The following is a 27,780-nucleotide window of genomic DNA, read 5'->3' as shown; positions in this document are numbered from 1 at the left end:
TCCCCCCCCCCCCAGCACAGCCCCGGAGCCGCAGCTCTGCGTCACTCCCGGGATGCTGCAGCCCCGCAGCCACTGCTACGTGAGGGCCAGCAGGCTCGGCCTGAGCCCTAAGCCCACGAAACCACTGCTTGCACAACTGAGGTTTATTTGGAACAGATGGATTCCCAATAAATTATGTAATTTAAAAATTAAAAAAAAAAAAAAAGAAATTATAATAATAAGAGCCACAAGGTCCGGGAGCCCCCAGCTGCTCAGCCAGGGCACGGGGAACACGGGGCAGCACAAGATGCGGCCAGGTACGTGGGTCTGGGGCTGAGCACGGGCACCGTCCCCGCGTACCCTGGCTGAGGCTTGGCAGCTCCCCCCCGCAGCCCCGCAGGCAGGGCTCTGCTTAGTGTTTCAGCAGGGACAGGCCCCCCCCTTGCACCCAGCTCTCCCTTCCTGAGGGCTTCCCCTCCCCAGCTGCACGCCCCCCAGCACGCTGCTCCCATGGGACCTGGGGCTCGTTCCCCGTCCCCCCCGAGGGAGGGATGGAGGGCACTCGCTGCTGCCTGCGCCCTCAGACCTGGTCCTGCAGCAGGGATTGGGGGGGGGGGGGGCGGCAGGAGCCGTGTCCTGCTCCGTGCCATGCACAGGGACTGCCCTAGATAAACCACACCTGGATAAACCTTCCCCTCACAGCCCTGCTCGATCCGGGCTCCTCTACGTCAGCCACCAGTCCCCGCACCCCAGAGGGCAGGCAGGGCACAGGGGGAGAGGGCAGAGCAAGGCGCCGGTGCCAGAAACCCAGGGGCCGGAGCAGGAGGATGGGGATGCCAAAACCTTACCCCGGGAGGGAAGGAGAGGAAACTGCGCCGCCAGAGGGAAGGGGCCACGTGTCCAGATAACCCTCACGGCGCTGCCAGCGTCCTGCTTTCGTAGCTCAGGGACCGCGTATCAGGGTTAACCCGGGCTGCTGCAGGGCAAAGGGTGACACCTGCCCAACGCCAGCCTGGGAGAGCACGGGGCTCTCACCAGCGCGGCCAGTGCCCACCAGCACACAGGGATGCAGCCTGCAGGCTGAGCGGCAGCCAGCTGAGCCACGGCCCTCCAGAAGCACCAGCAGCCTCCACCCTTCCCTGCGATGACTCCAGGGAGACGGGGGTGAAAAGGGGAGAGAAGCGTGGGTCGGGGAACCGGTGACATGGCTAAGGGACAAGTGGGCCGCCGGCACCACGTCTGGGTACCAGCAGATCCACCCAGCTCCAGGGGAGAAAGCAGGAGGGTCCTGTCATGGATGGCAGTGCAATGAGCACGCAGGTCCTCTGCGGCGTGGGGTACAGCAGTGGGAAAGAGGAGAACGCTTCCCTTCCAACTGTAAACACGGCACTTGGAGTAGCTTGGAGCCTTCTGCCCTTCAGGAGCCGCCGGAGGCCCGGCCTGGGCACGAGGCCGGCAGCACGGGGCCCCAGCTTTGGCACGCGGGCAGGAGTCACTCCTCGTCCCCGGCAAGCAAGAAGCCATAGAGGAAGTTGATGGCACGCTGGCGGTCCTGCTGGGTCTGCTTTGCCATCAGGTTGGGTGGAGGCCGCAGGAGGAGGCTGGTGAACAAGGTGGCTGCAGAGGCAGAGTTAGTTACAGGCCTCGAGAGGCGCCAGGGTGGGGTCGCATTTCAGGGAGAAGGCAGAGAGGCGCCTCGGTCTTACCGATCATGGTGGCACTGACGTTGTTGTCTTCCGAGTATTTGAGCAGCTCTCGGAGGAACGACATTAGGTACCGAAACACGCTGCGATGGCAACGAGGCAGCTGAGAAACCACCTGCGAAGAAAACAGGGATGGGAACGCTCCCAGCACGTGCCCATCGCTCCGGCCTGGCCGAGCTGTGCCACCCTGCACTGCGGCTGGGCAGCCTTCCCCCTCTGCTGCCTCGAGGCTGCTGCATGACCACCAGGCACCACTTAGAGTCCCAGGAAGAGAGCAGCAAGCCACCTGCTGTAGCCTGCTGCTGGTGACAGCACCACTGGGCTTCAGCTCCTGCTGACACCACCTCTAGGAGAACTGTCACCAGGTAAAAACTGACGCTGCCCTGGGGCTGCTTCCCTCTCGTCTTCCAGCTGGATCCAGCTGCACAGCAGCAGCACGAGGACCAGGACAAGAGGTTTCCCGAGGCCAGCTCTGAAAACATTCCTAGCTTCTTCCTCTGCCCAAGGACACGCTTGGCCTTGCTTGCTGCTCCGCCAGCTATTTTTAAGAGCCAGTTTGTTGCCGTCCTTAGAGAAAGCACAGGAACTGCAGCACTGAGCAGGTGCTCAAACCCTCGAGACTGGTGAAGGCGCTCTCGCTCCCTGGGGCTACTATTCCCAAGGTGCTCAGGGTGACACCACCCACGCCTGGGGGGTTTTTGGAAGCCACCAGCTCTTCTGGGACCGCTGGAGGAGCCGCAGTGCCAGCCCTTGGGCAAGAAGAGAGCACTGCCGGAGCACCCAAGCCACTCTTTGCTCACCGCAAAGAGCCTCTCCCAAAGCTCCTGCCAGCCCACGGGCAGGCAGCAAGCCCTGGGCCCACGCCAGACCTGACAGCAGCGGGGAAAGCTCCCCCGAGCCTGCCGCGAGCGGATGGAGGCAGAGGCAGCGCCGTACCTGTCGGCAGAGCCGGCTGTCGTGCGACCAGTCGAGGCAGCGCTGATACATCTCGTAGCAGATCACCGGCTCTGGCAGAGCCTCCAGGAAGATGAGGAGCGCTTCAGCCACAGAGTGGTTACTGCCCGCTGGGCCAGAGGGAGTCAAGGGGCACGCGGAGCAGACTGACCCCCCCCGCCTCTCCTCCTTCCCATTTGCTTTGCTGCTGCTTCCCCCCTGCAGGTCCTGCCGGTTCTCTGCCTAACTGCTTCCCGACACCACAGCCCCTCTCCTCTGCTCTCCCCCACCCACACAAAATGCTGGTACATCCACCCTGCGCTGCTTTTGCCCTCCTCCGAGCCCCACCATCAGTTCCTGCCCTTGGCACAGCCTTGCAGAAGCTTCCCTAAGGCTGAGTTAATCGGCGCGTGTTCAGCTCTGGAGGGACAGAAGGGAGCCAGCCCCCAAGCAGGGGCCCTTCCAGAAGTCAGACAAGCGCTCCTCAGAGAGCGATCTCACAGCAGAGCTGAGATTCAATGGGTTCCTGGGAATGCCAGGCGCAGCAAGGATACGGATTGTCTCGGGGATACTGGTGTCCAGGCAGTCGATGATCTGCTGCAGCTCCTCTTGCATGCCTGGAGTCTGGAACAGGTCCTCCTGCCAAAGACAGCGGTATCAGCGCAGGGACAGGAACAGTCACACCTTCCTCACAGATGCTGGGGCACACAGGGACAGCAGGGTGGAAGCTGGAACCCCAGCCAGTGCCTCAAGCAGAGGGGAAAAGCCCTGCCTTACCCCGCTGGAGCTGATCTCCAGGCGGAGGTCCCATCCCTCACCTGGTGGCAAGCGTGCTTAAACAAGTGGTCCACCAAGAGCCAGATCTCCTTCGGCACCTGCAGCGGCATCTCGTTTGCATCCTCACTGTTCAGGATGCTCATCTGCAGCACGGATTTCTCCTGGTGGCAAAGAGAACATCAAGTTTCAGGGAAAGCTCGGTCCCTCTGGAAGGGTCTGGAGAAGGGAAGCAGCAGCAGCACCCAGGACGCACCTGGCCCTGCTTCGGCAGGTCCCTGCCCCACAGAACCACCTGCCTGCTCCACCTCTGAACAGCAGATGACAGGCTGAGGCACAGCTCAGGGGAGCTCCCTCCAAAAAAAACAGCTCCCAGGACAGGTCCCCGGCTGTCCACGATGACCTGTCCGTGTTACAACTCCCACCCTCCCCAGAGCGTAATGAGTCTTGCTGCTGCACTGGCTTCCACGGTTCAGTTTAAGCCCAGCCACTGCTCTGCTCTGACTGCACAGTCAAGGACATGTCTTTACCGACTCCTGTGTGCTCTGGTGGTGCATGACCGAAGCAATTCAGTTTTCTGAAGTTTGTTTCCTGATTTTCCTAAGGAGAGGTGTCCGCTGAAAACAGAACACCCTGACACCATCGTCACGTTTCCCTGCTTGCTCACGGGAGGCAGCTGACTACCTCAACTGCTTAGAAATCCCCCCCACACCAACCTTTAACGGGATCAAAGTTTTCTTGCTTGATTTTATCCTCGCTTTATGATCGCTCGTGTTCCTGTGTGCTCCCAAAGAAACACCACGCACAGCTCTCCCAAAGCACGCACAGCAGAGCCACGCAGAAGAGACCGGCACAAGCAGGAACGCAACCAAAGGACACCAGCGGAGAGGAGCACCACAAGCCTAACACAAAGCGCTTCATTTTTGCTGGCAGCTTCCATGACAACTGTGATCTCTGTCCCTCTGCAGCGCACACAGCCGCCCACAGCCAGCCAGGGCTGCGTTTGGGTTCCCCCGATCGGTTCCCCCGATCCCTACCGACACGGGCACTGGCCACGCAGCACAGGACAGGCTTGTCCCACGCATCACCGACTTTTACCCAGCGAGCAGACACCGGGTCCTGGCTGCACACCCGCCTCACCCATCCAGGCACACAGGGAAGGCCGGAAAGCAGAGCGTTAAGCAAGCGAGTTACTCACAGCTTCCCTCTAAGAGCTAAGGCGGGAGCTGTGGGCGCTCTCGGAGAGCGGAAGACTCTTCGACAAAAAATCTCCGCTCCAGGCCATGCGGCGCTGGAGCCGAAGCCCAGAGCAGCACTCCTCGGCCGGGCTGCCCTCGGTGGGACTCGGAGAGCCGCGGAGCCCCCCGGCAGGAGGCAGGAGCCGTCCCCGGCGGCTGGAGCAGCGGCAGCAGCGCCGGGCTGTCCTTGCGCATCGGGCGGGCACCGAGCGCCCTCTCCTGCCGCGCGCGGGGAAGGGAAGCAGCGCCGGGGAGGGAAGATGCGCTGCGGAAGGATGCTCCCAGGGGCCAGCATCAAACTCCTCCCTCCCCCGCTGCTAGGAAGGAGCCTGGGGGCTTCGTCTGGTTCAAGCCCCTCTCGGAGACAGGACACCCCCCCCCTCCCCTCTTACCCTGACAGCCTGGAGAGGGGGAAGTCGCCCAGCCCAGGAAGGCTGCGCAGTCAGCTCGCATCGGCTACCAGATGTTTGAGCTGGCGCAGGACGAGCAGGAACAACGCTGCCATGCGCACAGCAGCGTCTCCACCTCCCACCTGCCCTTGGAATTACAGATTTGTCTCGTTTGGGCCCCAGCGCAGAGCACAAAGTAAAGCAGCAACCCCGCTCTGGCATCGGTGGCTATCGGTGCCGGCGGCGCAAGCGCTGCTGCTCGAGGAAGCTGAGGAACACCTGCCTCCTACACGAGACCCTCCCGAGGTCTCCATGAGGGCATGCCAGGATGGAAAGAGCAAAAGATTTCTGTTTTCCGACTCAGCATTCTCCTTGCATCTGAAAAGGCTGCTCTGGTGAACCTCACCTCACCTGCACGGTTACAGTTAATTCGGGTATGTCACAGGTTGCCAGTCTTTTCTGGAAGTATTTGTCACTACTGCCTGGATCAGGACAGTATTTTTTTTCCCCCCATAGCAAATTTTGTGAGCTTTAAGCAGCTCAGTTGGGCTGGCCCCATCTTGGCTACAGGGTCACTTTGCGCTCCTAAATGTTCTCATCTATTCTGGGCCCACAGCTGCGCTAAGAGGCTTTGCTGGAACAGGCACTCCCTCTGGACCCACCTCCCCTTCCCTCTTCAGCAGAAAGCAAGGGAAAAAAACTCTCATTCTTTACAAACAAGTCATCGAGATGCAGACTTCCCCAGCAATTGCTTGCATTACCTTTTCTAAGAAGCTGTCTTCTCCCTGAGAGCATTGGGAAAGAGAGAAGAGGAAAAAGTATCGTTAAGAGAGAGAATGATCCCAGATTAAGCAGAAACCTACTTTGCATTATGAGAACCCACCAAATGCCAGTTCCTTCGTACATTTTGCTGACATGGCCAAAGTTAAACCTGTGGTAGGAGATTTGCCTGCCAGTTAGCAAAAAATCCTGCTCACATGATGCACAACCTTGTCAAGATTTCTGTGAACTCCTCGAAGCAGCCGTGCAGCAGCACTGTTCACAACTGAGCAAACAGCTGGACCACAGGCAGATGAGAGAGATCTGACAGGAAGAAGTTCCCCTTCTTGAATCCTCCTGGCCAGAAATACGTGTTCCTGTATTGTTTCTGCCATCTTCCCCTGTGACCGGGCCAGAGATAAAACATTCACCAAGCTAAATCTGTAGTGCTGAGTGCGTGGCAGCTGTGGAGCTAGCAGGCCCCCTAAGCAGCTTTGTGTAGAGTCAGGGAAATGAGTGTTTGTGCTCAAAACCCAAGGCTGCTTGTCTGTCTCAACCTAATAGCATTAACACTGCGACGAGGAGCACGCCAAGACCCCCTCCAGGCTGTGTCCAATCCCTCAGACGATGCTGAAACGCAGCGTCCGCTCACCAGCGCAGTGCTGGCTGGCAACTTAAGACGCCGTTTAGTGGAGTCCACAGGAGGAAACACAAGCAGGTTGCCCAAGCTGAGTTTTGGCAGAACGACCTCTTAGGGTGGGAGCAACCAAAGTGCAGTCAAGGGCTGGGCTGGACAGACAGCTGCAGCAGCCATGACACAGGGCGTGCTTAGCGGGGAGCAGCATCTCAGGCTCTCCTCCTGCTTCTGCAGTGTCTGCTTCCTTTGGAGACTTGCTGTGTTTTAACGCAACCAGAATAGACCAGCTTGCTCCAAATAGGAGCTAGCGCAGGTTCTTCTTCCAAGGCACCAGAGGAGGGACTGCAGTCACAGGTTTGGGACACCAGAGAGCCACGCTGCACAGAAGAGAGGCTCGTTCGGTAACTGGGTGAGCCACCTACCTGACTGCCTGTCCTGCTGTTCACCTCTCTTCCTGTAGTGTTCAGCATATTGAGCTCTGTGAGACAACGTGCTCCTAAGAAAGATTTTTCAAGATGCTTTTTGAAGCCCACAGGAGGATCCCAAGAAAAAAAAATAGGATGAGACGCTAACACTGAAATCCCAAAGACAGGATGCTCAAGTGCTACCAGCTTCTCCCGGGAGAACTCAGAGAGCCATTTCCAAACAAGCTCACACCTACACGTTGCTATCCTGCATCAGACTGCCCCTCAGACACTTCCTGACCTGCATTCTCCAAATCTCCCTCTGCTGAAGACAAGGCATACCATCTTGCCAGGCCAAGAAAAATGCTTGGTGCAGTGAATGATAAACTCTAACACTAAGCAAGTGCAGGAGAAAGAATGGTTCTTAACACACACACACACTTCTTTGCACAGTCAACACATTTGCTAAATACATGTAAACCAGACCTAAATGCCTCTGGGCTGCACAGAACAGTCACCATTCTCCCTTGCAGAAAGTGCTCAGTTCTTCCTGTCTCCAAGAATTTCTCAACTCACAGGTATGATCAAAGACAACAGACCTAAAATAGCTCTAATGTGACAGTAGCTTTATAATCTTAAGTGACTAAATTTTGCTTTAGGCTGTTATACTTGTATTCCTTGAGCTTGCTTAACATCTTCCAATTGAAGTACTGCAGTCAGTGACCTCACTCGCAGAAGAGACTGTTTCTTTACTGCAAATGCTGGGACAGAGTGCCTTCATGTCTTGCTCTTCTCTGATTGTTTTGCTTCCTGTGCTTCTCTTCGCTGAATAACAGAAGAAGGAAACAGAGGTAAAGGAAGCAGAAGAGGCCCCAGAGTACAGTTACTCAGAAAAGCAACGGTGCATATCCAGGAGGGCAGAAGCTAAGAGTCTAGGCCCAAGTTCCTATCCATCAAGCAAAAAGTCAGTGCTGAGCACTTGGAAGCAGGAAGAAAAGCCACCAGGACTATTGAAATGCTCCAGACCAAGTTTGACACATTTCAAAAAAAGAAGAATGATTATCAACCAAATCCTGAAAAGCATGAGGAGCTTGAGGCCTGCATTAGCTGCTTGAATTGAGGAGGCAAACACTGTATCTTGCCATCTGGATTCTGCTTAACCTAATCTTGTGACTACAAAAATCAGAAATCTAGCATAAAAAAAGCACAAAGGCCCTTCTGCATGTTGGGCCAGTGAGAAAAGTGGATGCTTACTACAAAAGGTGGGAACCGGAGGAGGGAGAAAGGGTGGGGCAGCTGCTAAAGGGAAGAGAAAGGAGTTTAAGCCAGCAGGAGAAGGCCCTGACAAATCTACAGCTGTGAAAAAGCAGCAGCTCACTGGGCAAAAACAACAACAACAAACCACACGCAGAAGGACAAGAATCTAAGATATGAGAAGAGACGAAAGGATGTCACAGAGACTGAAAGAACTGTGCTAATCCACCAGGTCAACAGAAATCGAGCTGCACCCTCAGCAAGTTTGCAGATGACACCAAGCTGAGGGGTGCAGTTGATACACCAGAAGGAAGGGATGCCATGCAAAGGGACCTGGACAAGCCTGAGAATTGGGCCCATGTGAACCGAATGAGGTTCAACAACAAGACAAAGTGCAAGGTGCTGCACCTGGGCCGGGCCAATCCCAGACAGGAGCACAGACTGGGAGAAGAACTCACTGAGAGCAGCCCTGCACAGAAGGACTTGGGGGTTCTGGTGGATGAAAAGCTCGACATGAGCCAGCGGTGTGTGCTTGCAGCCCAGAAGGCCAACTGCATCCCGGGCTGCATCACCAGAGGAAGGGCCAGCAGGTCCAGGGAGGGGGGTGATTGTGCCCCTCTGCTCTGCCCTTGTGAGGCCCCACCTGGAGTGCTGCGTTCAGGTCTGGGGACCCCAGCACAAGAAAGATGTGGGGCTGTTAGAGCAGGGCCTGAGGAGGGCCATCAGGATGATGGGGCTGGAGCACCTCTCCTATGGAGAAAGGCTGAGAGAGCTGGGGCTGTTCAGCCTGCAGAAAGGAAGGCTCTGGGGAGACCTCATTGCGGCTTTTCAGTATTTAAAGGTCAGTTATAAAAAAGATGAGGAGCAACTCTTGGCTCAATCAGGTAATGACAGGACAAGGGGGAATGGTTTTAAACTAAAAGAGGGGAGATTTAGATTACAGGTTAGGAGGAAATTCTTCACTCAGAAGGTGGTGAGGCACTGGAACAGGCTGCCAAGAGAAGTTGTGGATGCCCCATCCCTGGAAGTGTTCAAAACCAGGTTGGATGAAGTCCTGGGCAACCTGATCTGGTGTGTGGCATCCCTGCCCACGGCAGAGTGGTTGGAACTGGGTGATCTCTAAGTTGCCTTCCAACCCAGGCCATTCTATCATTCTACGAAATGAAAGGGCCTTCCTGGCTGAACAAGAATGAATAAGCAGACTAAAACTCAACAACTGCTAAACCATTCTGAAGCAAGGCCAGGGAAGGCCACCAGAAAAGAGGAATGAAAGCAGGCTGAAGCAAGAGTCAATGCCCCTCAAAATGGGGCTTAACCTCCAAAACAGCCATGAGATACCAAAAGGACAAAAGATGACTAGGGCACGGTCACACCACCTCATAGGCATACAAGGTTTCAGAAGGATGAATGCTGATGCTAGGGGCTCGTGACGCTTGTAGAGATGAACAGTTATCTCTGTGTTGCAGAAGAGCTTGCTCACTGTGGTGTGACAGGAACTGGCCTGAGAGGCTGCAAGGCTGGCCATTTGCTGAGCAGTAGTCATCAGTACACTTAACAGCAACAAATTCCTTTCTTCGGTCCTGCTTCTGTCTCTTCCTTCCCTTGAGCAATGTGAATACCACAGCTGTCCAGAAGGAAAAGGATCCTGTAGCACTTCACATGGCCGAAGAAGCCTAGGCATCTCAGAGGAGATCATTTCAGTCACACTGCTTAAGGCACATCAGAGCCACCCAGCTGAGCACACCAGCAACAGCAGGGCAGTGATGCAAACAAAGATGCTGGAATCATTGTTCTGTCTCACCACCACATAATATTTAGGACTTAGTCAAGGAAATCACAGACAAAGTACAACCTACCGAAAGCTCTCGGTGGTGGAGGGGAAAATCACAAAAGACCACCTCAAGCTCTGGAAGAAGTAAATCAGCTTAGAGCCAGCATAGCTGATCCCTATGGAAGGCATTACTCCAGCTTTTAGGAGTAAACAGAAGGAACATGCTCTCTCCCTAGGGGAACTGCAGGGCAAACCTGACATGCCCATTCACAGCAGCTTGTGCTCCAGAAATGCTGCTACTTACCAGGTCAATAAGTTTGGTGACTGGAACTTCTCGGATGGGTTGTCTCATCCGGCACAAAGCCTCTAGGGAGGTGCCAAAGCAGCTGGGCAGGTAGCTCCCACTGATGGTGAGGAAATAGTCCTTCCCTCGGTCCAAGTGAAGGACAAGAATATCCTCAATTTTATCCTCGCCCGAGTTCAGAAGGGTTACGGAGTCCTTACTGACGTACACATCCAGGGAGATGTCCACACTCTCATCTGCAACAGGCAGGAGCTGTCATGAACACACAGACACTCTCCTCAAGGGGTAACAAAGACGTATATGGCCAACCTCTTTTCAGAGGTTTGTGGGGACAGGACAAGGGGCAATGGCCACAAGATGGAGCACAGGAAGTTCTGCCCCAACATGAGAAAGAACTTCGTCACGGTGAGGGTGAGGGAGCACTGGGACAGGCTGCCCAGGGAGGTTGTGGGGTCTCCTTCTCTGGAGATATTCAAGGCCCGTCTGGACGCCTACCTGGGCAGCCTGCTCTAGGGAACCTGCTTTGGCAGGGGGTTGGACCCGATGATCTTTCGAGGTCCCTTCCAACCCCTACAGTTCTGTGATTCTGTACTACAGGGACAAAGGCCACAAAACTGAGAAGACAGGCAGACAAAGATGATGGCAGAAAGGGTGAGACCCAGGAAAGAGGGGAGGGACTGATGAGAAGTGGCAGCCTATACCAATACACTGGAGAAACAGTGGCAAAACTCACTTGGCTCCAAGTAACCTTCACAAGGCTCAGCCCGAAGCCACGGCTTACAGTACTGTCTATCGTTGAGCTTTGGGATGAAGGAGAAGTGACAGGTGACCTGCCCGTTGTTGGTTATCTGGAACTTCTGCTTCTGCAGCTGACGGAACTTTACATTCTCAAACTCAAACTGCAGAGAGGAGAAAAACAGAAATCATGTTAGCAGCCAGGACAGGACACACAAGATAGCCACACAGACTCCACAGTGGCAACCCACAACCGGAAAGTGCCTACGTAATATAGAACTTCTAGCAGAATACCTCTCAAGAAGCCAAGGTAAGATATCCCTTTTAATCCGATTCCTGATCATAAGATAACAGATAAAGTCCAAATTTCCTACAATTAAGTCCCAACACTTCTAAAACTGCTGTGTTTGGGAAGTGGATAGTGATTCAGATTTCATCCTCACTTCTCTCCTGCTTAGCTCCAGCGAAGGAAGAAAGTCATTCTCCATTCTGTCCATCATACGAACGATATCTTCAAACACCTTTCGATACCTCTGGTCATCCACAACCTTTACCTGTGGAAGATCAGAAAACACTCAGCAAAGTTTCTGACCGGCCTTACGAGAACTCCTGTGATCACGAGTAAACTGCAGAAGTGACGGGTTTCTCTAAGTAGTTGCTGTGTGTACCTGAGACAGAGAATTTGCATACGTGGGTGCACCTCCAAGCTGCATAGGCAACTTAATGCAGATTTTATCCCAAGAGATGCGTTACTGGGGTGTTTCTGGTCAAGGGGTCACACTACTGGGAGATTACTGGGGGTGATCTCTGAGGGACAGCACTGGCATCTTGCAGCATTCCTCACTATTCTCCAGGAGAACAAAAGTTCTCCTTTAAGGAGACTTGAGCAGCCCATTAAGCGGCAAGTAGCCAAAACGGACATGGACCACCCCTACTCAGTAAGCTAGGAAACCCAAATCTGTTGCCAGCCAGTCACCATCAAACAAAACCAGATGTAAACTAGTGACACACTCTCCTAACACAACATTGCAACAGCAGGCACAAGTGATTACGGTTTTCTGCTCTCTCTCTTTGGGGAGGACAGAAAACAGTAGCTCACTCATTCTAGTGCTACGTACCATGGGGTATACCCCAGAAGCTAAACAGCACCATTAAAGTAGTCAATGGGATTGCCTTCCTATTTACTGCATCACCACATCTGCTAGGGTAAGTGGCAGCAAACACCTGCACTGCTTTGGCATAACACTGTCCCAGCACTACGGCCAGGCCGCACTGCACATGAAGACTGCAACCGCTGAGTCATTCGATGAGCAGAGGCTGGCACAGCTGCCAAATTGCAGCACACCTACCAAGTGGACACACCTTATTTTTTATTTACTCTGTCCTCTTGCAACAGCATTCACAGACGTGCCTTGACTACACAATCACCTCCCCAAGGAATGCATGGCAATATTGTGGTCCTGCCCTTGCATATAAAAACAAGTTACCCCGATGTGGAAAAGCGCGCTGACTGGCTTGTGGTCACTAGTCTTCAGGTCCATATGACTGCGATAGCAGAGCTGATTTATGTTCCCACCCCTCCAAAGGATTCGGTCACACCATGCTGGCACACGACACTTTCCACTACAAGGAAACACAAGTTACCACAGGAATCCAACAGCTCTAGTATGGATATAAGCTCTTTCTCTTCCTGGCCACGCAGCTCCCTCCACCCCTATCATCAACGAGCACATCAGCAGTGATGGAGTGAACTCCCACGCTCCCCTCAACTGGAATACGATGGAATTTACTCTGCTCTCTTCCCTTTCCCTCTACAGCAGCTAGAACTCCCGTCCCTTCCAGGATCAGGAATCAGAATGACCACAAACAGGTCTGTTTCCACAGTCCGAGCCCACGTGTAGTGTGACCCAAACTGCGCTAGTTTCTTTTGCTGCCAGGCCTTTCTGCACATTACAGCTTGATCCATCACCCAACGTTTCCACTACAGAAAGTCTACTCAGCTATTACAATTATGTTATGAAATCTGAATCCTGGGTTATCCTTCTCCAGATTAACTACTGTGCTCATTCACAAACATGGGCAGAGTAAAATCTAATTGCTATATGGCTTGAAACTGCTTCTTTGGAGTTTCTCCATTTAGAGCAAGCTTCTGCAGAAGCATAAACGTCTGTGGGAGGCACCTAGCAGAGAGTGGCAAGCAGGAAGAACTGCTGCTATCCCAAGGTAGCCACCCCTGTGGGTGTGCAAGTCAGGGGCCAGGATGACTCACAGAGCACGTTCCTTTCTCTCTTCAACCCCTTTTATACTGTTTTTCTCTGGAAGCAGTAAAAACCCCTCCAGTGCAGGGTCACCTGTGAGTTCACTCTTTACCCGCACTCATGTATCGGAACCATCAACAACTGAGGTTAAAACATGTGCCTCCTCAACATACACAGGATCTGCTTATTCCAGAAAGTAGGGGAAACGAAGGAGTACAAATTTGTCTGTATACCCCAGCTATCACCATAACACTGAGAGGTATTTCTACCTTTAGGAAGCAGGAAATGATGTTTTACAACAAAAATATTTTATGTTATAGGTCAACATGTACATTGGCAGCAGATTTACCTGGAATCCCAGCGATCTGTTTTAGAATCATATTTGTATGTGGGGATGAACTTAATCTCTCCCTCAGTGAAATCTGCAAATGCTTTCTTATGAATACGCTGAATATTCAGCTAGAAGCAGAAAAAGATCATTTTAAAAACAAACTAAACAACGAAAAACCAAACCACCCCAAATGACCCACCCTCCCCAGCAGTGTCAGAGAGCAAATCTATAGGCTGAGCAATTGCAACTTGTCACCAAGGGATTCATCACAGATATCACACAAACCACCTCTCAGATCTTACACCTTTAACAAAGATAAAAATTCAACACGTCAGTGGAGTGTTTTTCAAATAGACTGAATACAAATTGGCACAGCACTGCTTGCCATACCATACAGACAGCATATAACAAATTAAGGGAAATACTAATTGTTCCTCTTGTGCTAAATGCCTTCATTAGTTTTCAGGCTCAAGCAACACCATCATTAATATTTCACTGTCAATTGTTTAGAAAAAGCCTCCGGAAGTGTGCTCAGATGACAACCTGACACTGCCTTCCTTTTCTCTTCCACTCTGCTGCAAATTTTCCTCGTTTTTTATCTCCAAAAAATCTAAGCTACAGTTGTTTTCTGCCTGAAGCTCTGTAGTACAGCAGGCATGAGCTACAGAACAGAATCAATCAGATTTACTGTTAAATTGTGTGCCAGAAATGCTATTACACTGTTTTTGTTCATATTTCACAGGTAGAATCCGTCATCTTAAAGACAGATCTGGTGCTACCTTAGTTTCCAGTGTGTTGCAAAAAAACCACTGAGTGGTGGAGACTACAGCACAGAATTTAGGTCAAACTGTCTGAGCAGACAAGTACTGGTCTCCAAATCAATACCTTTTCCAGGACACTGATTACAACAGCTATTGTTGCAGTTACAAATTTCTATGTTCCAGCTTGTACTGAAGAGAGAAATCTTCCAGCGAGATGCAAAGACACTTCGATAGTAACTGCCTGCCTGAGTCATTCCGTTAACCCCAGTATTGTGTACAAGCTATTTTGGTCCAGAGAGCTGATGTCACCAAGACACTCAAGAGCTCTGTCTAGGTTCTAGCATCTACGTCTACAGACACTTATCGCAGAGCGCCTGCCAGATCCTCCCAAGTACAGGCACATCTCAAGCCACAATGGCCTCACAAGTATGGAGCAAACATAGGCGGGGTTCACTGACCTGGTCATATGTCAACAATTTCTGAAGCTCATTCTTACTGATAAGACTTTTCACCTCACTGGCATCAGGGATACAAAGCCTGTAGTTCAAGTCTCCTAGCCAGATGACAACACTGAAAACAAAGACAAACATGGAAAAGAAGAGCCAGAAGTTAGTATCGTAAGCTACATGTGGAAGAAGGGGTGGCTAGGAGAACAGACGTTTGGTTGCTGGTGATTAAGACTGAGACACATGGAAGACAACAGGAGACATGAAGGACCAAGTCTGACAGCAGAAATTTCTAGTGGCATCTCCTTTGGAATCCCACATGGGATTGAAGACTTGGTTTAATGGGAAATGCTTGTGTTTGCCTCTGTCTGAAAAAAGCCTCGAGAGCATCACCAGCTCTGTAACGAAACAGAACTTGCACGTCTCACGAAGGCTTCAAAACCTCCCAAGCTGCATAAAATCCACCCAGTACTCAGGCTCTTGTCTATAGAAGAGGGCAATGATAGAACTCGTTCCTGCTTGTTAATCAGTTAGGCAGGCTCATGTGCATGTATCTGCACGCTCGAACCTCGTGCGATACCATGGTTTTACCAGTTTCTCACCGCCTTTCTTTCAAGCAGATCAGCACGCTACTTTATCAACTACCTAGCAAACACTGACTGATGCAGGATTTGCAAAAGCACAGATAGGACAAAAGCTCAAAGGGAGCCTATCTTATCTATCAGCCATATCTCATCAGCAACTGCTCTTATTCTGCCCCTCATTGGACTTCCAAACAGATCTACAGCCTTCCAGCTACCAGCAGCTAAAGAAACACTGGTAGTATTCTCTCTTTAATAAAGGTTTCCTTCAAGGATTAAAATCTAAATGCTTCTAGTATCAAAGCTCTTCCTGTTTATAACCAAACCTTAAAAGTTCCATTAGTGGATTATCAAGGATAATCTAACGTTTGAAGTTTTTTCTTTATTTATCTACTCTATATTTTGAGTTTTTAATGGTTTAATTATTAACTGTAGAAGTATTAATTATTTGTATTAGGTTTAAGAAAACTTAATTTATATGCTTTTTTGTATGCATGCTTGGGATTGATTTGGATTATTCAGTAGCGCTGTCACTCCATAAAAAGATAATATAAATTGAATCAAGTGTTGCCTACATGCCATCTGATGCACTTGATGTACAGCAATTGTAAATACTCGTTACTCAAAAAAAGCCTAAAAAGCACAAACAATGCCCATTCTGCTATCCCTTTTCCTCCCATATTTATATTTTATTTCCCATCACACGAAAAACAAACAAAAAAACCCACTCAGCTTCCTCAAGCCCTGTAATGCTCAGTCACTGACTCAGGAATGCTGCTTGCTTGAAATGAGAAAATTATACGCAACGTGTGAGAAAAGGGCCGTTACAGACAGGTTGCCCGAGTCACCACGGTAAAAAGGTGACCAGCTAGCTCGACTGCAGGAGCTCTAGCACACAAGACACCTTGGCATTTTTAGTTATATTGTTAATTAAGCCAGAAAACGTATCTGTGGAAAATCTCTTGTTGCTGTGATTTTAACTTGATTTTTATTATCCAACACCACTTCAAGAAAGGCGGACAGTAAAAGAAACTTACTCGTGTTTCATGATGTTGAGCTGAGGTAGTGTATCATCAGGGGGTACAAAACTCATCCGAGCACAGATATCCTTATAATCCTGATTTCGGCGCTCAAAGTCCTCCACGTGAGCAGCTAAGTGGGAATTGACAACGCAGAAGGTCGTGTTGTGGAACACGAATCTCACCGCCACACCGCCCTTGTTGCCCTGGGGAGAGCAGACATCAACAGTCGTTAGAGAAAAGGCACCAGGGAGAAGACGGGGACGGCACAGAGATGAGAAAAAAACCAGACCGCGCCAGTTCTTGCATGGATAGACTGAAGCTAGAAACTGGCCTCAGTGACTCACCATCTTCCCCATGATTCCAGTGCCCACAGACTCTGTCATGATCTCTCTGACGTTACTCAGCTGATCCTTCCTAGCAAACACGAGCAGCATCATTCCAACTAGACGGACCATTTGCACCTGTAGAAATAAAAGAAACCCTGAGATCCCAGCAGGGCACTGCCTGCTCTGCCTCCTGTCTTCCTTCTCGGTATCTCTCAGTCCCTCATCGTGTTTTGTACTCAACCCCTGCTTGCAACAGCACCCAAAGGGCCTCCTGTCCCAAAGCTAGCTTCTGGAGGACAATCGATCAGCCTCCACTTGCCATCAGTTGTGCTGAGCTTACAACATTTCCCACTCTGGTGTTTCCCTACAAGCAGAGCTGTCTTGTGAGGTAACAGACACTTCACAGATGTGTAGCAGATCTTTTTGTGAAGTCCCAGCCTTCTACAAATTATGCGGTAACCAGCACGGCAATCACAGGAAGATCCCAAGAGAGCTAGTTAGGCATGTTGCAGAGAACTTCTTGTTGTGACAGTCACTGAGGGCTGCAGCTCCAGCTCCGGCTTGCTTACTCAGAACTACAACAGAAAAAGTGACATACCTTTGAGGGGAAAGGACAGAAAAGTTCTTATTTCCTGAGGCAAACGTGCCTGACATGCGGAGTATCAAAAGGCAGTGTCTCTGAGTTGTACCAACTGTTTGCTTTTCAGAAAACACCTTTTCTCTAATGTAAACAGTCTCTTTCTGGAGTTAAGAGGTTCTTCTCTGCTGCAGGGCTCAACCCCCAGGTCTCAACACAATGCTGACGTGCGCTGTCCCAGCAGGATTGCAGGTCTGCTGCTGGTTCTTTGACACACGTGATGAGGCCTAACCACCCCGAGCACTGCTTACACGCTCACTTGAGAGGCGTAAACATATTAAGATGTGCTGGGATTAAGTCTATGCAGTGAAGGAAGAAGATGAAACCATAGCATAAAACGGGAAGAGGCAGAGTACTCAGTACAGTCTGCAGGAATGACATTTACATGAAACCACAAGTCTTATCTATGGTTTCAGTCACTTCCCCCTGCCTGCGGCCATATCCTGTTCTCTCCCTTTTGCAAGGGTGGAAGAAGTTTGCCTAAAAACTCACGTAAAACAAAGGCACAGGAACATCAGCCTCTCTGCAGTTCATGCCATGACCCTTGGCTCCTTCACCATGAACTTCAGCTCAGCAAGGTGCTGGTTTCCTGCTTTTGGTTACCTGTAATGCATGCCAGTGAGCTCACCGCAAAACAAGCAGGACAGGGGCGTGACAATGAGTGCATTGGCCAACGAGGAAGGGGAAACCGTATTTAGGCTGGTACCTACAGCAAAAAGGTTTGCTACAGCAGAGATGAAAAACAACGGCTTGCTCCAAAGCAACCAGAATAAAGACCAGGTGCCACAACTGAAGCAATTCTGCCCCAAGGCAGCAGCCTCTGGAATATTTCTCCTCATAAATTATTTCGTTCCTTTAGGGGGAAGCTATTCATTTAACTTACCAGCTCAAGACACACCTTGTTTCTAAAGCACAACAGTGAGAATAATACAAATAAAGAATTTGAACCCGCCACTATGATTTTATTGAGCATAGCACTTCCCTGTTACCTGCATCTTATTTTATAGCTATTTTTACCCGCCTTTGTAAACTTCTGCTTCAAAATACAACGTTCTACTACAACAGTGGGACAGAAATATACTCTCCAGATTTAATTCAGTGTATTTGATACACAGACTTGCAGACACATGTCAAATACGCATCCTTGATTTCTACAGTCTCTGCTCTTTGGGTCAGGTGAGGAAAGAGAAAGACCATTTCTGTTTCCTCTCCAGCCATTCCAACCCTTTGACAAACCCCCATACACTGAACAGAACTCACTTTCTTATACTTAGCCTGAGGGTGCAGGGACTTCTCCACAGCAACCAGCCATTCTTGCTCCTTTGAAGAGTCAAAGTAGAAAAAAGCCTCCGTGCTGAGGTCCAGCTCCTGGAACCTAAAACCAAGTCAACTTAGCACATTCCACCTCTCCTACAGATTGCCCTCTTTCTACAGGAAGGTCCCATATGAAACGTCCAGGAATCTCTCTTCTTGGTAGAAAAGCTCCTCATTCTTTTTTGCTAAAGCATCAGCAGAATTTCACCGCGGTGCTTTGGAGACCCGACTGCAATACACCCCAGACACCCTCTCTCTGGGAGAGGTATTACTTTAAACTGAGGACAACCAGAGAGCACTGCGGGTACCTCAAGCAAAATCTATTTTGCTATGTCACACCTTAACTTGAAATGCTGCCTCAAACAAATAGCTCGCTCAGCTTTTTGGAACCCCTGAGAACACGACGGGAACTTCAGATAAATACAGCACACCAGCATCCAAGCAAAAGCAACAAGAAATCCAGCACCGTAAGTAAATAGAAGGTTATCACTTCTCACCCGATGCAATACAAGTCCGGAGGCTCTGTGTCACATGCCAGCCAGGGCTCCAAGCTACTGTCTGGAGACTGCCCGTTCACGTTCCACGTTCCCACAAAAAATCTACAACACAAAAGCAGCTGAACTGTCAGAAAACCCAGTAACTAATGCAAAAGTCGGGTCCCTCCAGTGCACACAGCAACATTCAGGCTGGGAGCAGACAATACATGAGCTCTCTCATATCATATTTTCAGTTATCCTATAACTTAGGATATTAGGATAACTGAAATATTTTCAGTTATCCTATAGCTGACTTTACCTGTACAGGGTAAAGTCAGCTATAGGATAACTGAAAATGTTTCTAGGCTTGGCTCATCTTTAGTGATACCAATTCTACAGAAAGCTACAAAACTAAAGACATTTCACTGGGGCCAGCAAACATCTGTCTCTTTTAAAATCATGTTGTATGGGGTGATGCCAAGGCAGTGTGGTGGGACAGATCCATTTTTTGTCTTTCTGCTCAACTGCTTCAGTCTTACTTGGAGGTCCAGAGATCTGACACACATAGAGGAAATGATACCAAAGGAGAAGCTGTATTGCAAACATTTGTTTTCTTTTCAGTCTGCACCAACCCTCATTTAGCCACCCAAGTTGTCAGATTTCAAACCTGGGCTGGACTTGAGCTCACAGAAGAGATTATAAAGGTTTGTCTCTACCTATGTATGCTGTTGCTTAGTCTCTAACCTGAAGTTCTCAAGGTAGACATACTCCTTCTCTCTCCTGGCAAGCACATGTTTGATGAGGCCTTCTCTTTGTCCTGACTGGGTGTTGGGCAAAAATATTTTGCGCATAGTGTTGGTTACTTTTGGCTGGTCCCTTGATGTACCTTCTCTCTCTCGGTGAAATCTCGGAAGGAAGCAAGAGCAGAATTAAAACTGGTTCTGCTGTCTAGGAAAAAAAAAAAAAAAAACAAACTCAAAAAAGGGGAAGATATTCACCATGGTACTTACTGCCTACTTGGAGGCACAGGAGGAGGTGGGGGATCCCGGCGAGATCCTGTTTGGTGGTTTTGCATGTTTCTTTTCTTCTCCAGGCTCATAGCATTGAAGTCATCCTCAAACCCCAAAGCTCCTATAAAGACAAAGCCAAGCACAATACCGTGAAAAACAATTTAATACAGCTCAGAACAAAAAGGAACGAATCTAACTCCATGGAATGTGAAAGAGCAAATGATAACAACAATGTACCAGCTCTGATGACACAGGGAAAAAGGTGCACAGGTGACACAGAGAAAGGGTATTAACCACAGAACAAGGCAGAACGGAGCTTAACACATGCAAACCAAGGCACTAGGCAGAAGACAGCACTGGAGAAGAAACAAATGGTCCAAGGCAACAAAATCCAAGGACCAGGAAGTTTCATTTTGCACAGGATAAGGTGAGGCCAGGAAACAGGGCAAAAGGCAGACGGCTGAGTGCAGCATCAGTCACAGCTCCCTGCCACTGAGGGCCCTGTCCTGTACATACCACAGAGCATGCAAAGGTGACAGTCACTTTAATACCTGAAGGAGAGGTCTGCAAAAGGCTTGGGAGGTTCTTCTCCACCTGATGCCAGCTGGTTGAGTCCTTATGGTCCGGAAGAGATTTTAACTGAGCTGGAAAAAGAATCGGCCCTATCAGAAACTGCTGGTGGTCTGAGGATTTCACAAGCACAGCCATAGCTCTGCTTACCTTCCTGTATGCTCTGCACCTCTGAAAGGAATTCCAAGCAACGCTCCTCATCAGGGATTTCAAAGAGCCGCTCAGCTGTCTTGTCCCCTTGTATCCGGATCTTGCAGCCTGCTTCAGGCACAAACAGACTCAGAGAGTCACAGCCACATCTGCTTCACAGATGTGATGCCCTCAGAGCAACCAGGCTTACTATATAGCCTCTGAGCTCTTCAGTGGCAGGCAATGTCCAGCTACTGTTTCTGATAGGAATTGGCACCTAAACTAGTTTCCCCGTGCATCAGAGATTACCCTGTTTGGGCTATAACCAGTCTTGTTTTCCTGTTTTTAGGAACGCTTCTCCCCACTGCTACCTCACAGAGAAGAACTCTAAAAGTAGTAAGAAAAACGTATTGAAATGGAAAGCAGAACAGGTGACGAGAGAGTGCGCCGTTGCATGCACGCTGATAAGGGCAGATGGTAACTGAGGCTCAAGAACAAGTCAAAGAAACAGAAGGGGAATGAGAATGGTTCTGAAAGCAGGAAAAATTTAAGAAGTTAAAGTTTAACCAATTGCCAGTCCTTCTATCTGGGCAGTTAAAACCATGACAACTGGAGGTCTATAAAAGCCAGACAACCCTAGAGGAAATACATCCCCTGCCTGCTCAAAAGCCAAACACAAAGCATGGAGGAGAAGTACGAAACAGCAAGTAAAAGACGCATGTATCGGTGTCCAGCAGGCAGCCTGTTTCCTGAAAGGAGATTTAGCCACGCGACTGTCTATAGTTATAAAACTTACTGTTTGTAGCTATATCAATCAGCAGGGTTTCTTCTGCCTCTGGAAGAGAGGAGAAACAGCATCAAGAGAGCTCATGCTTAACGCTGCAGTAACTGAGCACTCAAAAAATCACATTGCCTGCGTCTAGCCACAAGCGTCCTAACAATTGAACAAAGGGCTTTCATTTACACCTCTGTTCTTAATAATGGCTCCTGCAGAAAGAACGGTCATATCTGGAAGGCCTGGACAGTCATTTTCCCCTGTCAAAGGGTCAGAGGAGAGACTGCTAATGACCAGAGTCCTCACACCTTTGGACGTTTTGTTCCACTTGGGTACAGCTCCATTGTGAAAGGCCGGCCTAACCATGAACTTCAGAGCTTACACAGCAAAAACGACGGGCAGAACTGCGCTGAATTACTGGGCAGCGGGATTCTGCCGCGGGGGGGTCAGTACCTTGCACGCACTTAAAGCGGCTGTTGATGGGGATGTAATCCGGGTCGGCGTTTTCCCTCTCCTGCGAGTGGATAACGATCCTGGAGACAGAGAGCGGCCTGCTGAGAGCGCAGAAGCGGCTCCCTCCCGGTGCACGGGCGGGCACCACCGGGAAGGCGAGAGGGAACAGGAGAGGGAAGGGGAGAGGGAAGGGGAAGGAGCTCGGCCCCGCGGGAGCAGCTCCAGCCCCAGCCCCAGCCCCCGCCCCCGCCCGCGCCGCCCCCCGGAGGGCCGCCCCCCGCCCCGTCCCACGCTCTCCCGGCCCGTCCCGGCCCCCACGGGCGCTGTCGGCGGGGCTGCCCCGGTGCTCCCCGCGGGGCCGGGCCCGGTCCCGCCGCACTCACCCGTAGCGGCCGCCCCGCTGCGCCAGGCTGAGCGCGCACGGCTCCCGCCGCCCCGCCCGCACCTCCGCCCCGGCCAGGCCCCGCACAGCCCCCGGCCCCCCCCGCCGCCCCCTCCCGGCCAGGCCCCGGCCCGCGGCGGGCGGCTCCATGGCGGCGCCCCCGTCTCCCGGCGACCCCGCGGCGGGCCCGCCCCCACCCGCAGCCCGCCCGCCCGCCGCACTGCCCCCTGGCGGCGGGAGGAGCGGGGCTCCGGAAAGCCACGCCCACGCAGAGCGCCGATTGGCCGCGGCGGACGCTCATTTGCATGCGGCGCGGGGCAGGACGGGAAGGTTCGGGGTTTGAAGCGCGGCGCGGGGGCGGCGGTGGCGGTGCGGCGACATGGCGGGGCCGGGGGAGGACCGGGACCGGGACCAGAACCAGGATTGGGACCGGGAGCGGGACCAGGACCACGATAGGGATCAGGACCAGGATCAGCAGTACCGGCGGTGAGCGGGGGGCCGGGCCCCGGGGTGCTGGGGGTGGTGGGGCCGGGTCCCGGTGCCCCGGTGCCGGTGCTGACGCCGTGCCCGTCCCCGTCCCCGCAGGCTGGTGAGCGACGCGAAGGAGGCAGCGGGCAGCGGGGACCTGGAGGCGGCGCTGCGGCTGTTCCAGCAGGCGGCCGCCATCCGCCCCAGCGAGAAGCTCCGCGGCCGCATGCAGCGGCTGGAGGCGGCGCTGGCCCAGCTGGCGGAGCAGGAGGAGGAAGAGGAGGAGGAGGAGGAGGAAGGCCGGTTCGTGGACGTGTGCGGCAGCGGGCTGCTGCTCTACGGGGAGCTGCACGCGAAGCTCTTCCAGCACCAGCGGGAGGGAGTCGCCTTCCTGTACCGCCTGCACCGGGACGGCCGGCCCGGCGGCATCCTGGCCGACGACATGGGTCTGGGTAAGACCGTCCAGATCATCGCCTTCCTCTCGGGTATGTTCGACAGTGAGCTCATCCAGCACGTCCTGCTCGTCATGCCCACCACCCTGGTCAGCAGCTGGCTGGCCGAGTTCGCTCGCTGGACCCCCGGCCTGCGCGTCAAGGAGTTCCACGGCAGCAGCAAGACGGAGCGTACCAGGAACCTGGAGAGGGTCCAGAGGAGGAACGGCATCATCGTCACGAGCTACCAGATGCTCATCAACAACTGGAAGCAGCTCGCCAGCTGCCACGAGCAGGACTTCGTCTGGGACTACATCATCCTCGACGAAGCGCATAAAATCAAGTGCCCGTCCAACAAAACGACAAAGTGCGTGTATGCGATTCCTGCAAAGCATCGCATCCTCCTCACGGGCACTCCGGTGCAGAACAACCTGCAGGAGATGTGGTCCTTGTTTGACTTTGCGTGCCAGGGCTCTCTCTTAGGAACAGCCAAAACATTTAGAATGGAGTATGAGAATCCTATTACTAGGGCCAGGGAGAAGGATGCGACTCTAGGCGAGAAAGCACTGGGACTTAAGATATCTGAGAATCTAATGACAATTATAAAGCCGTATTTCCTTAGAAGAACTAAAGAAGACATCAAAAAAAGTCATGCTGACAAACCAGATGGCCTTCTTCCTGAGGATCCAAGCGAGGCTAGTGCTCCTGTCATGCCATCTCTCACTAGGAAAAATGACTTTGTTGTGTGGGTGTACTTGTCTCCAACGCAGGAGAAAATCTACAGGAACTTTATCTGTCTAGATCACGTGAAAGAAGTGCTGATGACAACCCGGTCACCTTTGGCTGAGCTGACTGTCTTGAAGAAGCTGTGTGACCACCCCAGGCTTCTGTCCGCAAGAGCATGTACCCAGCTGGGCTTAGATGGACAGGAATGCTCAGAGCAGGATCCCGAGAGTGAAGCAGGTGTGCTCTCAGGTGCCAACAAAACAGATCATCTGTCTGTTGAGACCCTGATTCAGGAGTCTGGGAAAATGCTGTTCCTTGTAGGGCTTCTGGAAAGACTGCGAGAGGAGGGGCACCGAACTCTGGTGTTCTCGCAGTCGAGGAAGATGCTGGATATCATAGAGCAGGTTTTGTCTCGCAGGCAGTTTAAGATCATGCGTATTGACGGCACAGTGACCCACCTGACAGAACGGGAGAAGCGCATTAGCGCCTTTCAGAGTAACAAGGACTACTCCGTCTTCCTGCTGACGACACAAGTCGGTGGCGTTGGCATAACCTTAACAGCGGCCAACCGAGTGGTGATCTTTGATCCCAGCTGGAATCCAGCTACAGATGCTCAGGCTGTAGACAGGGCTTACAGGATTGGGCAAAAGGAGAATGTCGTGATTTATAGACTGATTACCTGCGGTACAGTGGAAGAGAAAATATATAGGCGACAAGTATTTAAGGATTCATTAATAAGACAGACTACTGGTGACAAAAAGAACCCATTTAGATATTTCTCCAAACAGGAACTAAGGGAGCTTTTCACATTAGAAGACACCCGAACATCCACAACTCAGATCCAGCTGCAGTCTTTGCATGCCACCCAAAGAAAGACTGACCTGCAGCTGGATGAACACATCGCTTATTTACACTCTCTGGAAATGTTTGGTATTTCTGATCATGACTTAATATTTACAAGAGAAATGACTCATGAGGAGCAGGCTGAGAGTGAAGAAGCCCATCAGTACATTCAAAGGAGGGTACAGAAAGCCCACGAGCTAGTTCAGTTAGAGTCTCAGCTTAGAGATCTGAGGATGGAGGGGATCAGAAATGCTGTGGAAGAGTCTTGGTCGAGACCACCAGAACTGGCTTCCCAGGCAAAGAAGAGGTCTCCAGGGCTGAACAACATAAATAACTTGGTTTCACCACCAGTAGCTGATAAATGTGAAAATGACAAAGTCGTTGATCTTACAGAGGACATGGAGGTCCAGATTCTTGATGTCAGCTCTAAAATGACAAGTCTGACCGTTGATGAGTTGGGTGAAGAGAAACTGGCACAAGCGATGATGTCCGGTATGGATACGGAGCTCCTTACTAGCAGCAAGGTAGTGGAACAGCCTGATATACAAGGGTCTGAGCAAAATCTGGACTCAAGCGTTATACCGTTATCACCTGGACTTTGTCCACTTGATAAAGAGAGCCTGAGTCTCAAACAGAAGCAGTGTTCTCCTGTTCCCCATGTAAATTCGGATAGCTTGACTGAGGCCGGGAATGGCCTGTCTGGGCATTCTCAGCATTTTGCTAATGAGGCGGGATGGTCAGCCACACCGAAAAGGTTACAAGATGCAGAAATGTCAGTTCAAGTACTTGACCCACTTGCTGTCTCAGAGACAGAGGGGAATGACATTCCTGAGCTAGCTTTATCTGCCACGCCACCAAACCTACCAAATGTTATGCCAGAAGTCCATGCTGGGATCCAGAAGTCTCATGTGGTGGAAGCCAGCTTGGAGGAAATGTCTGTGCCATCTCTCCAGGATCAAGTTGACTTCAATCTGGTCTTGGAAGAGTCTGGAGATGGATGGCAAGATGCCTCAAATGGGGAAAAATCACTGGAGCACCCAGAAGATGAGGGCTTCCAACTAAAAACAGGAAGTCTTTGTAAATCTCCAGCAAAAACTTTAAGTGAGAATGGTAACTCTGGAAGCCCCTGCCATGCAGCTGAAGAAGATCCAAATAACTCTTTGCAAAGGAGTGAAGTATCAGAGGAAAACAGTGCTATCTTCATTTCAGGTAGAAAGAAGCGTGTGAAAAGAATTCTTTCAGATAGTGAGGATGAGGACTATTCTGTTATGATCTCAGAGGAAGAGCAGTCTGATAAAAAGTCCTCTCCCTTGAACACCCCTCTGCATCAATTTCTTGAAGGAATTACTGCATCTACTCCTAAAAGCAACAGGAGCCTAACAAAAGCCATTTTTTCTCCCAAATTAACTAACAGTGGTAACAGGTCTACAGCTTCCAGGAGATCTCTAATCAACAAGGTGGTAGATGAGGTTGAGGATATTGGAGAAATCATGGGAACCACTGATGAAGAAGAAATCAGTGATGAGGAGCAAGAAGACCTTCTGGAAGAAGAAGCAGAAGAGTGTAGTGCGGAGTCTGTTGAGCCTGAAGAAGAACCTGCTGGAGAAACGCTTAACTCAACTGAAGAGTCCTTCCATCTAGAGGGTATGCAGTCTGAGCAGTCCGAAGCAGATGAGACGGAGTCATCTCAGGAGGAATCCACTGGTGATGCTGAGCTTCAGTCAGGTGAGCAGATAGAGTACTGCACCCAGGAAAGGGTCTCTGAGAAAGAGGACGGTCAGAATTCCTCTCCTTCCTTAGGTACTTACAGTACCTTGGTAGACAGAGGGAAGAAACTTAAGGATGACGGAAATCTACAAGAGGCACTGAACTGTTTCCTACAAGCTCTTGACATAAAGAGTGGAGATCCTGAAGTTATGCTTATGACTCTAAACTTGTATAGACAGCTAGCCCAGAAATGAAATCTGTATATCTTTGTTAAATAGTTGAATGTAATCTCTATACCTTTGTTAAATAGTCTCACTCTGTTTGTCTATGCTACATCACTTTTTTTTTTTAAAGTTCAGATGGCTGAAATAAATACATGCTTCTTTCAGGTTATGTAACTTTCTGTCATGGCTAGTAAGCAGATCCAGCATCTCTTCCTGCGTGAAGAAGCAGTCTAAGAAGCCCTTAGTCACATTTCAGGTGCTGGGAAAGGGATGTCACTGTGGACTCAGTTAACTAAGATGAAAACAGTTCATGTTCTTGTTATTTAATTAAAAAAAAATAAATCTATGCCTAAATGCCTCTCCAAGCTTGCAGCTCTGCTTTCCTGTTTCTAGCATTCAGAGTCTCCTGTCTTCAGAGGAGGCTGACGGTGTGGTTCCACAGCAGCTTAATGCAGTCTAAATTCAAGCTGCTGTAGTTCCTCCTTCCTCGACTTAAATGAAGCCCATTTGCCTGCCTGAACCTTGCCTGCCATTTGGGTGCGCCAGATGCTGGTGCAAAGAAGAGAACACAGCTACTGCAATCTGTTTTTAAGTTGGCCTGAGAATGCATTTGCTGTGGTGGAGGTGGGGGGGGGAAAAGCTGATTGCTGCTATAAATCCTCCATGCAATGGAGGCCAGCGCACCATCTGCCTGGTGCCGCGTCTAACACTGACATGTAGTACTGCAGAGACCCTTTTGCTCAAATCCCTGCCAGACTGTGGTTGCTGTAGAAGGGCTGTAGAGCTGGGGGGGGAGTCGCAGAAGGACTGAAATAGCAATTAGGCCTTGACTACTGCAAGGTGCTGAACATTTGGAACCTTTTAGGATTTATGGAGGGGTCTAAGGCTTCAAAGCAGGCTGTGGTCTAACCTTGTAGCCCCCCTCTCATCTTTCCCTATTATAGTCAAAAGCCTGTCGGTACACAAAGGCAGCAGGAGGGAGACATACCTGTCTTAAAGTTGTGGGCTGCCTTTTCGCTGGTGAGGTGGT

The 27,780-nt window shown here is 51.0% G+C and overlaps 2 protein-coding genes across 4 annotated transcripts; one reads left to right on the top strand and one right to left on the bottom strand.

The window, feature by feature from the left end:
• Positions 1 to 128: 128 nt before the first annotated feature.
• Positions 129 to 22,516, bottom strand: OCRL (OCRL inositol polyphosphate-5-phosphatase). 3 transcript variants are annotated; one of them, XM_083797480.1, is made up of 23 exons: positions 22,353 to 22,516; positions 21,970 to 22,049; positions 21,538 to 21,576; positions 20,763 to 20,873; positions 20,594 to 20,686; positions 20,043 to 20,163; positions 19,777 to 19,938; positions 19,054 to 19,155; positions 18,503 to 18,617; positions 16,624 to 16,740; positions 16,295 to 16,482; positions 14,689 to 14,800; positions 13,488 to 13,597; positions 12,368 to 12,503; positions 11,324 to 11,434; positions 10,879 to 11,044; positions 10,146 to 10,381; positions 5,778 to 5,801; positions 3,434 to 3,553; positions 3,170 to 3,254; positions 2,619 to 2,746; positions 1,686 to 1,797; positions 129 to 1,596 (listed from the first exon to the last, which is right to left on the bottom strand). In XM_083797480.1, the coding sequence occupies exons 1-23, from the start codon at positions 22,499 to 22,501 to the stop codon at positions 1,472 to 1,474; spliced, it is 2,742 nt and encodes a 913-aa protein (XP_083653606.1). In that variant the 5' UTR covers positions 22,502 to 22,516; the 3' UTR covers positions 129 to 1,471. The 3 variants fall into 3 exon arrangements, with proteins under 3 accessions (XP_083653606.1, XP_083653607.1, XP_083653608.1); XM_083797481.1 differs by having other exon boundaries at positions 20,763 to 20,870; XM_083797482.1 differs by lacking the exon at positions 5,778 to 5,801.
• Positions 22,517 to 22,659: 143 nt separating this feature from the next.
• Positions 22,660 to 27,101, top strand: ERCC6L (ERCC excision repair 6 like, spindle assembly checkpoint helicase). The gene is made up of 2 exons (XM_083797479.1): positions 22,660 to 22,837; positions 22,937 to 27,101. The coding sequence occupies exons 1-2, from the start codon at positions 22,731 to 22,733 to the stop codon at positions 26,778 to 26,780; spliced, it is 3,951 nt and encodes a 1,316-aa protein (XP_083653605.1). The 5' UTR covers positions 22,660 to 22,730; the 3' UTR covers positions 26,781 to 27,101.
• The last annotated feature ends 679 nt before the right edge of the window (positions 27,102 to 27,780 follow it).

Source organism: Anser anser, assembly GCF_964211835.1.
Source record: "Anser anser genome assembly, chromosome: 13".
NCBI lineage: Eukaryota > Metazoa > Chordata > Aves > Anseriformes > Anatidae > Anser > Anser anser.
This window is presented reverse-complemented; position numbering and strand designations above follow the sequence as displayed.

Excerpts from the sequence above, each read along its gene's own strand:
- ERCC6L (XM_083797479.1), top strand. The coding sequence starts at position 22,731 with ATGGCGGGGCCGGGGGAGGACCGGGACCGGGACCAGAACCAGGATTGG. Across the intron at positions 22,838-22,936 it reads CAGGATCAGCAGTACCGGCG|GCTGGTGAGCGACGCGAAGG; the intron begins GTGAGCGGGGGG and ends CCGTCCCCGCAG.
- OCRL (XM_083797480.1), bottom strand. The coding sequence starts at position 22,501 with ATGGAGCCGCCCGCCGCGGGCCGGGGCCTGGCCGGGAGGGGGCGGCGG. Across the intron at positions 2,747-3,169 it reads CAGTATCCCCGAGACAATCC|CGGGCAGTAACCACTCTGTG; the intron begins GTATCCTTGCTG and ends CCTCTGGCCCAG. Across the intron at positions 1,798-2,618 it reads ACAGCCGGCTCTGCCGACAG|GTGGTTTCTCAGCTGCCTCG; the intron begins GTACGGCGCTGC and ends TTTTCTTCGCAG.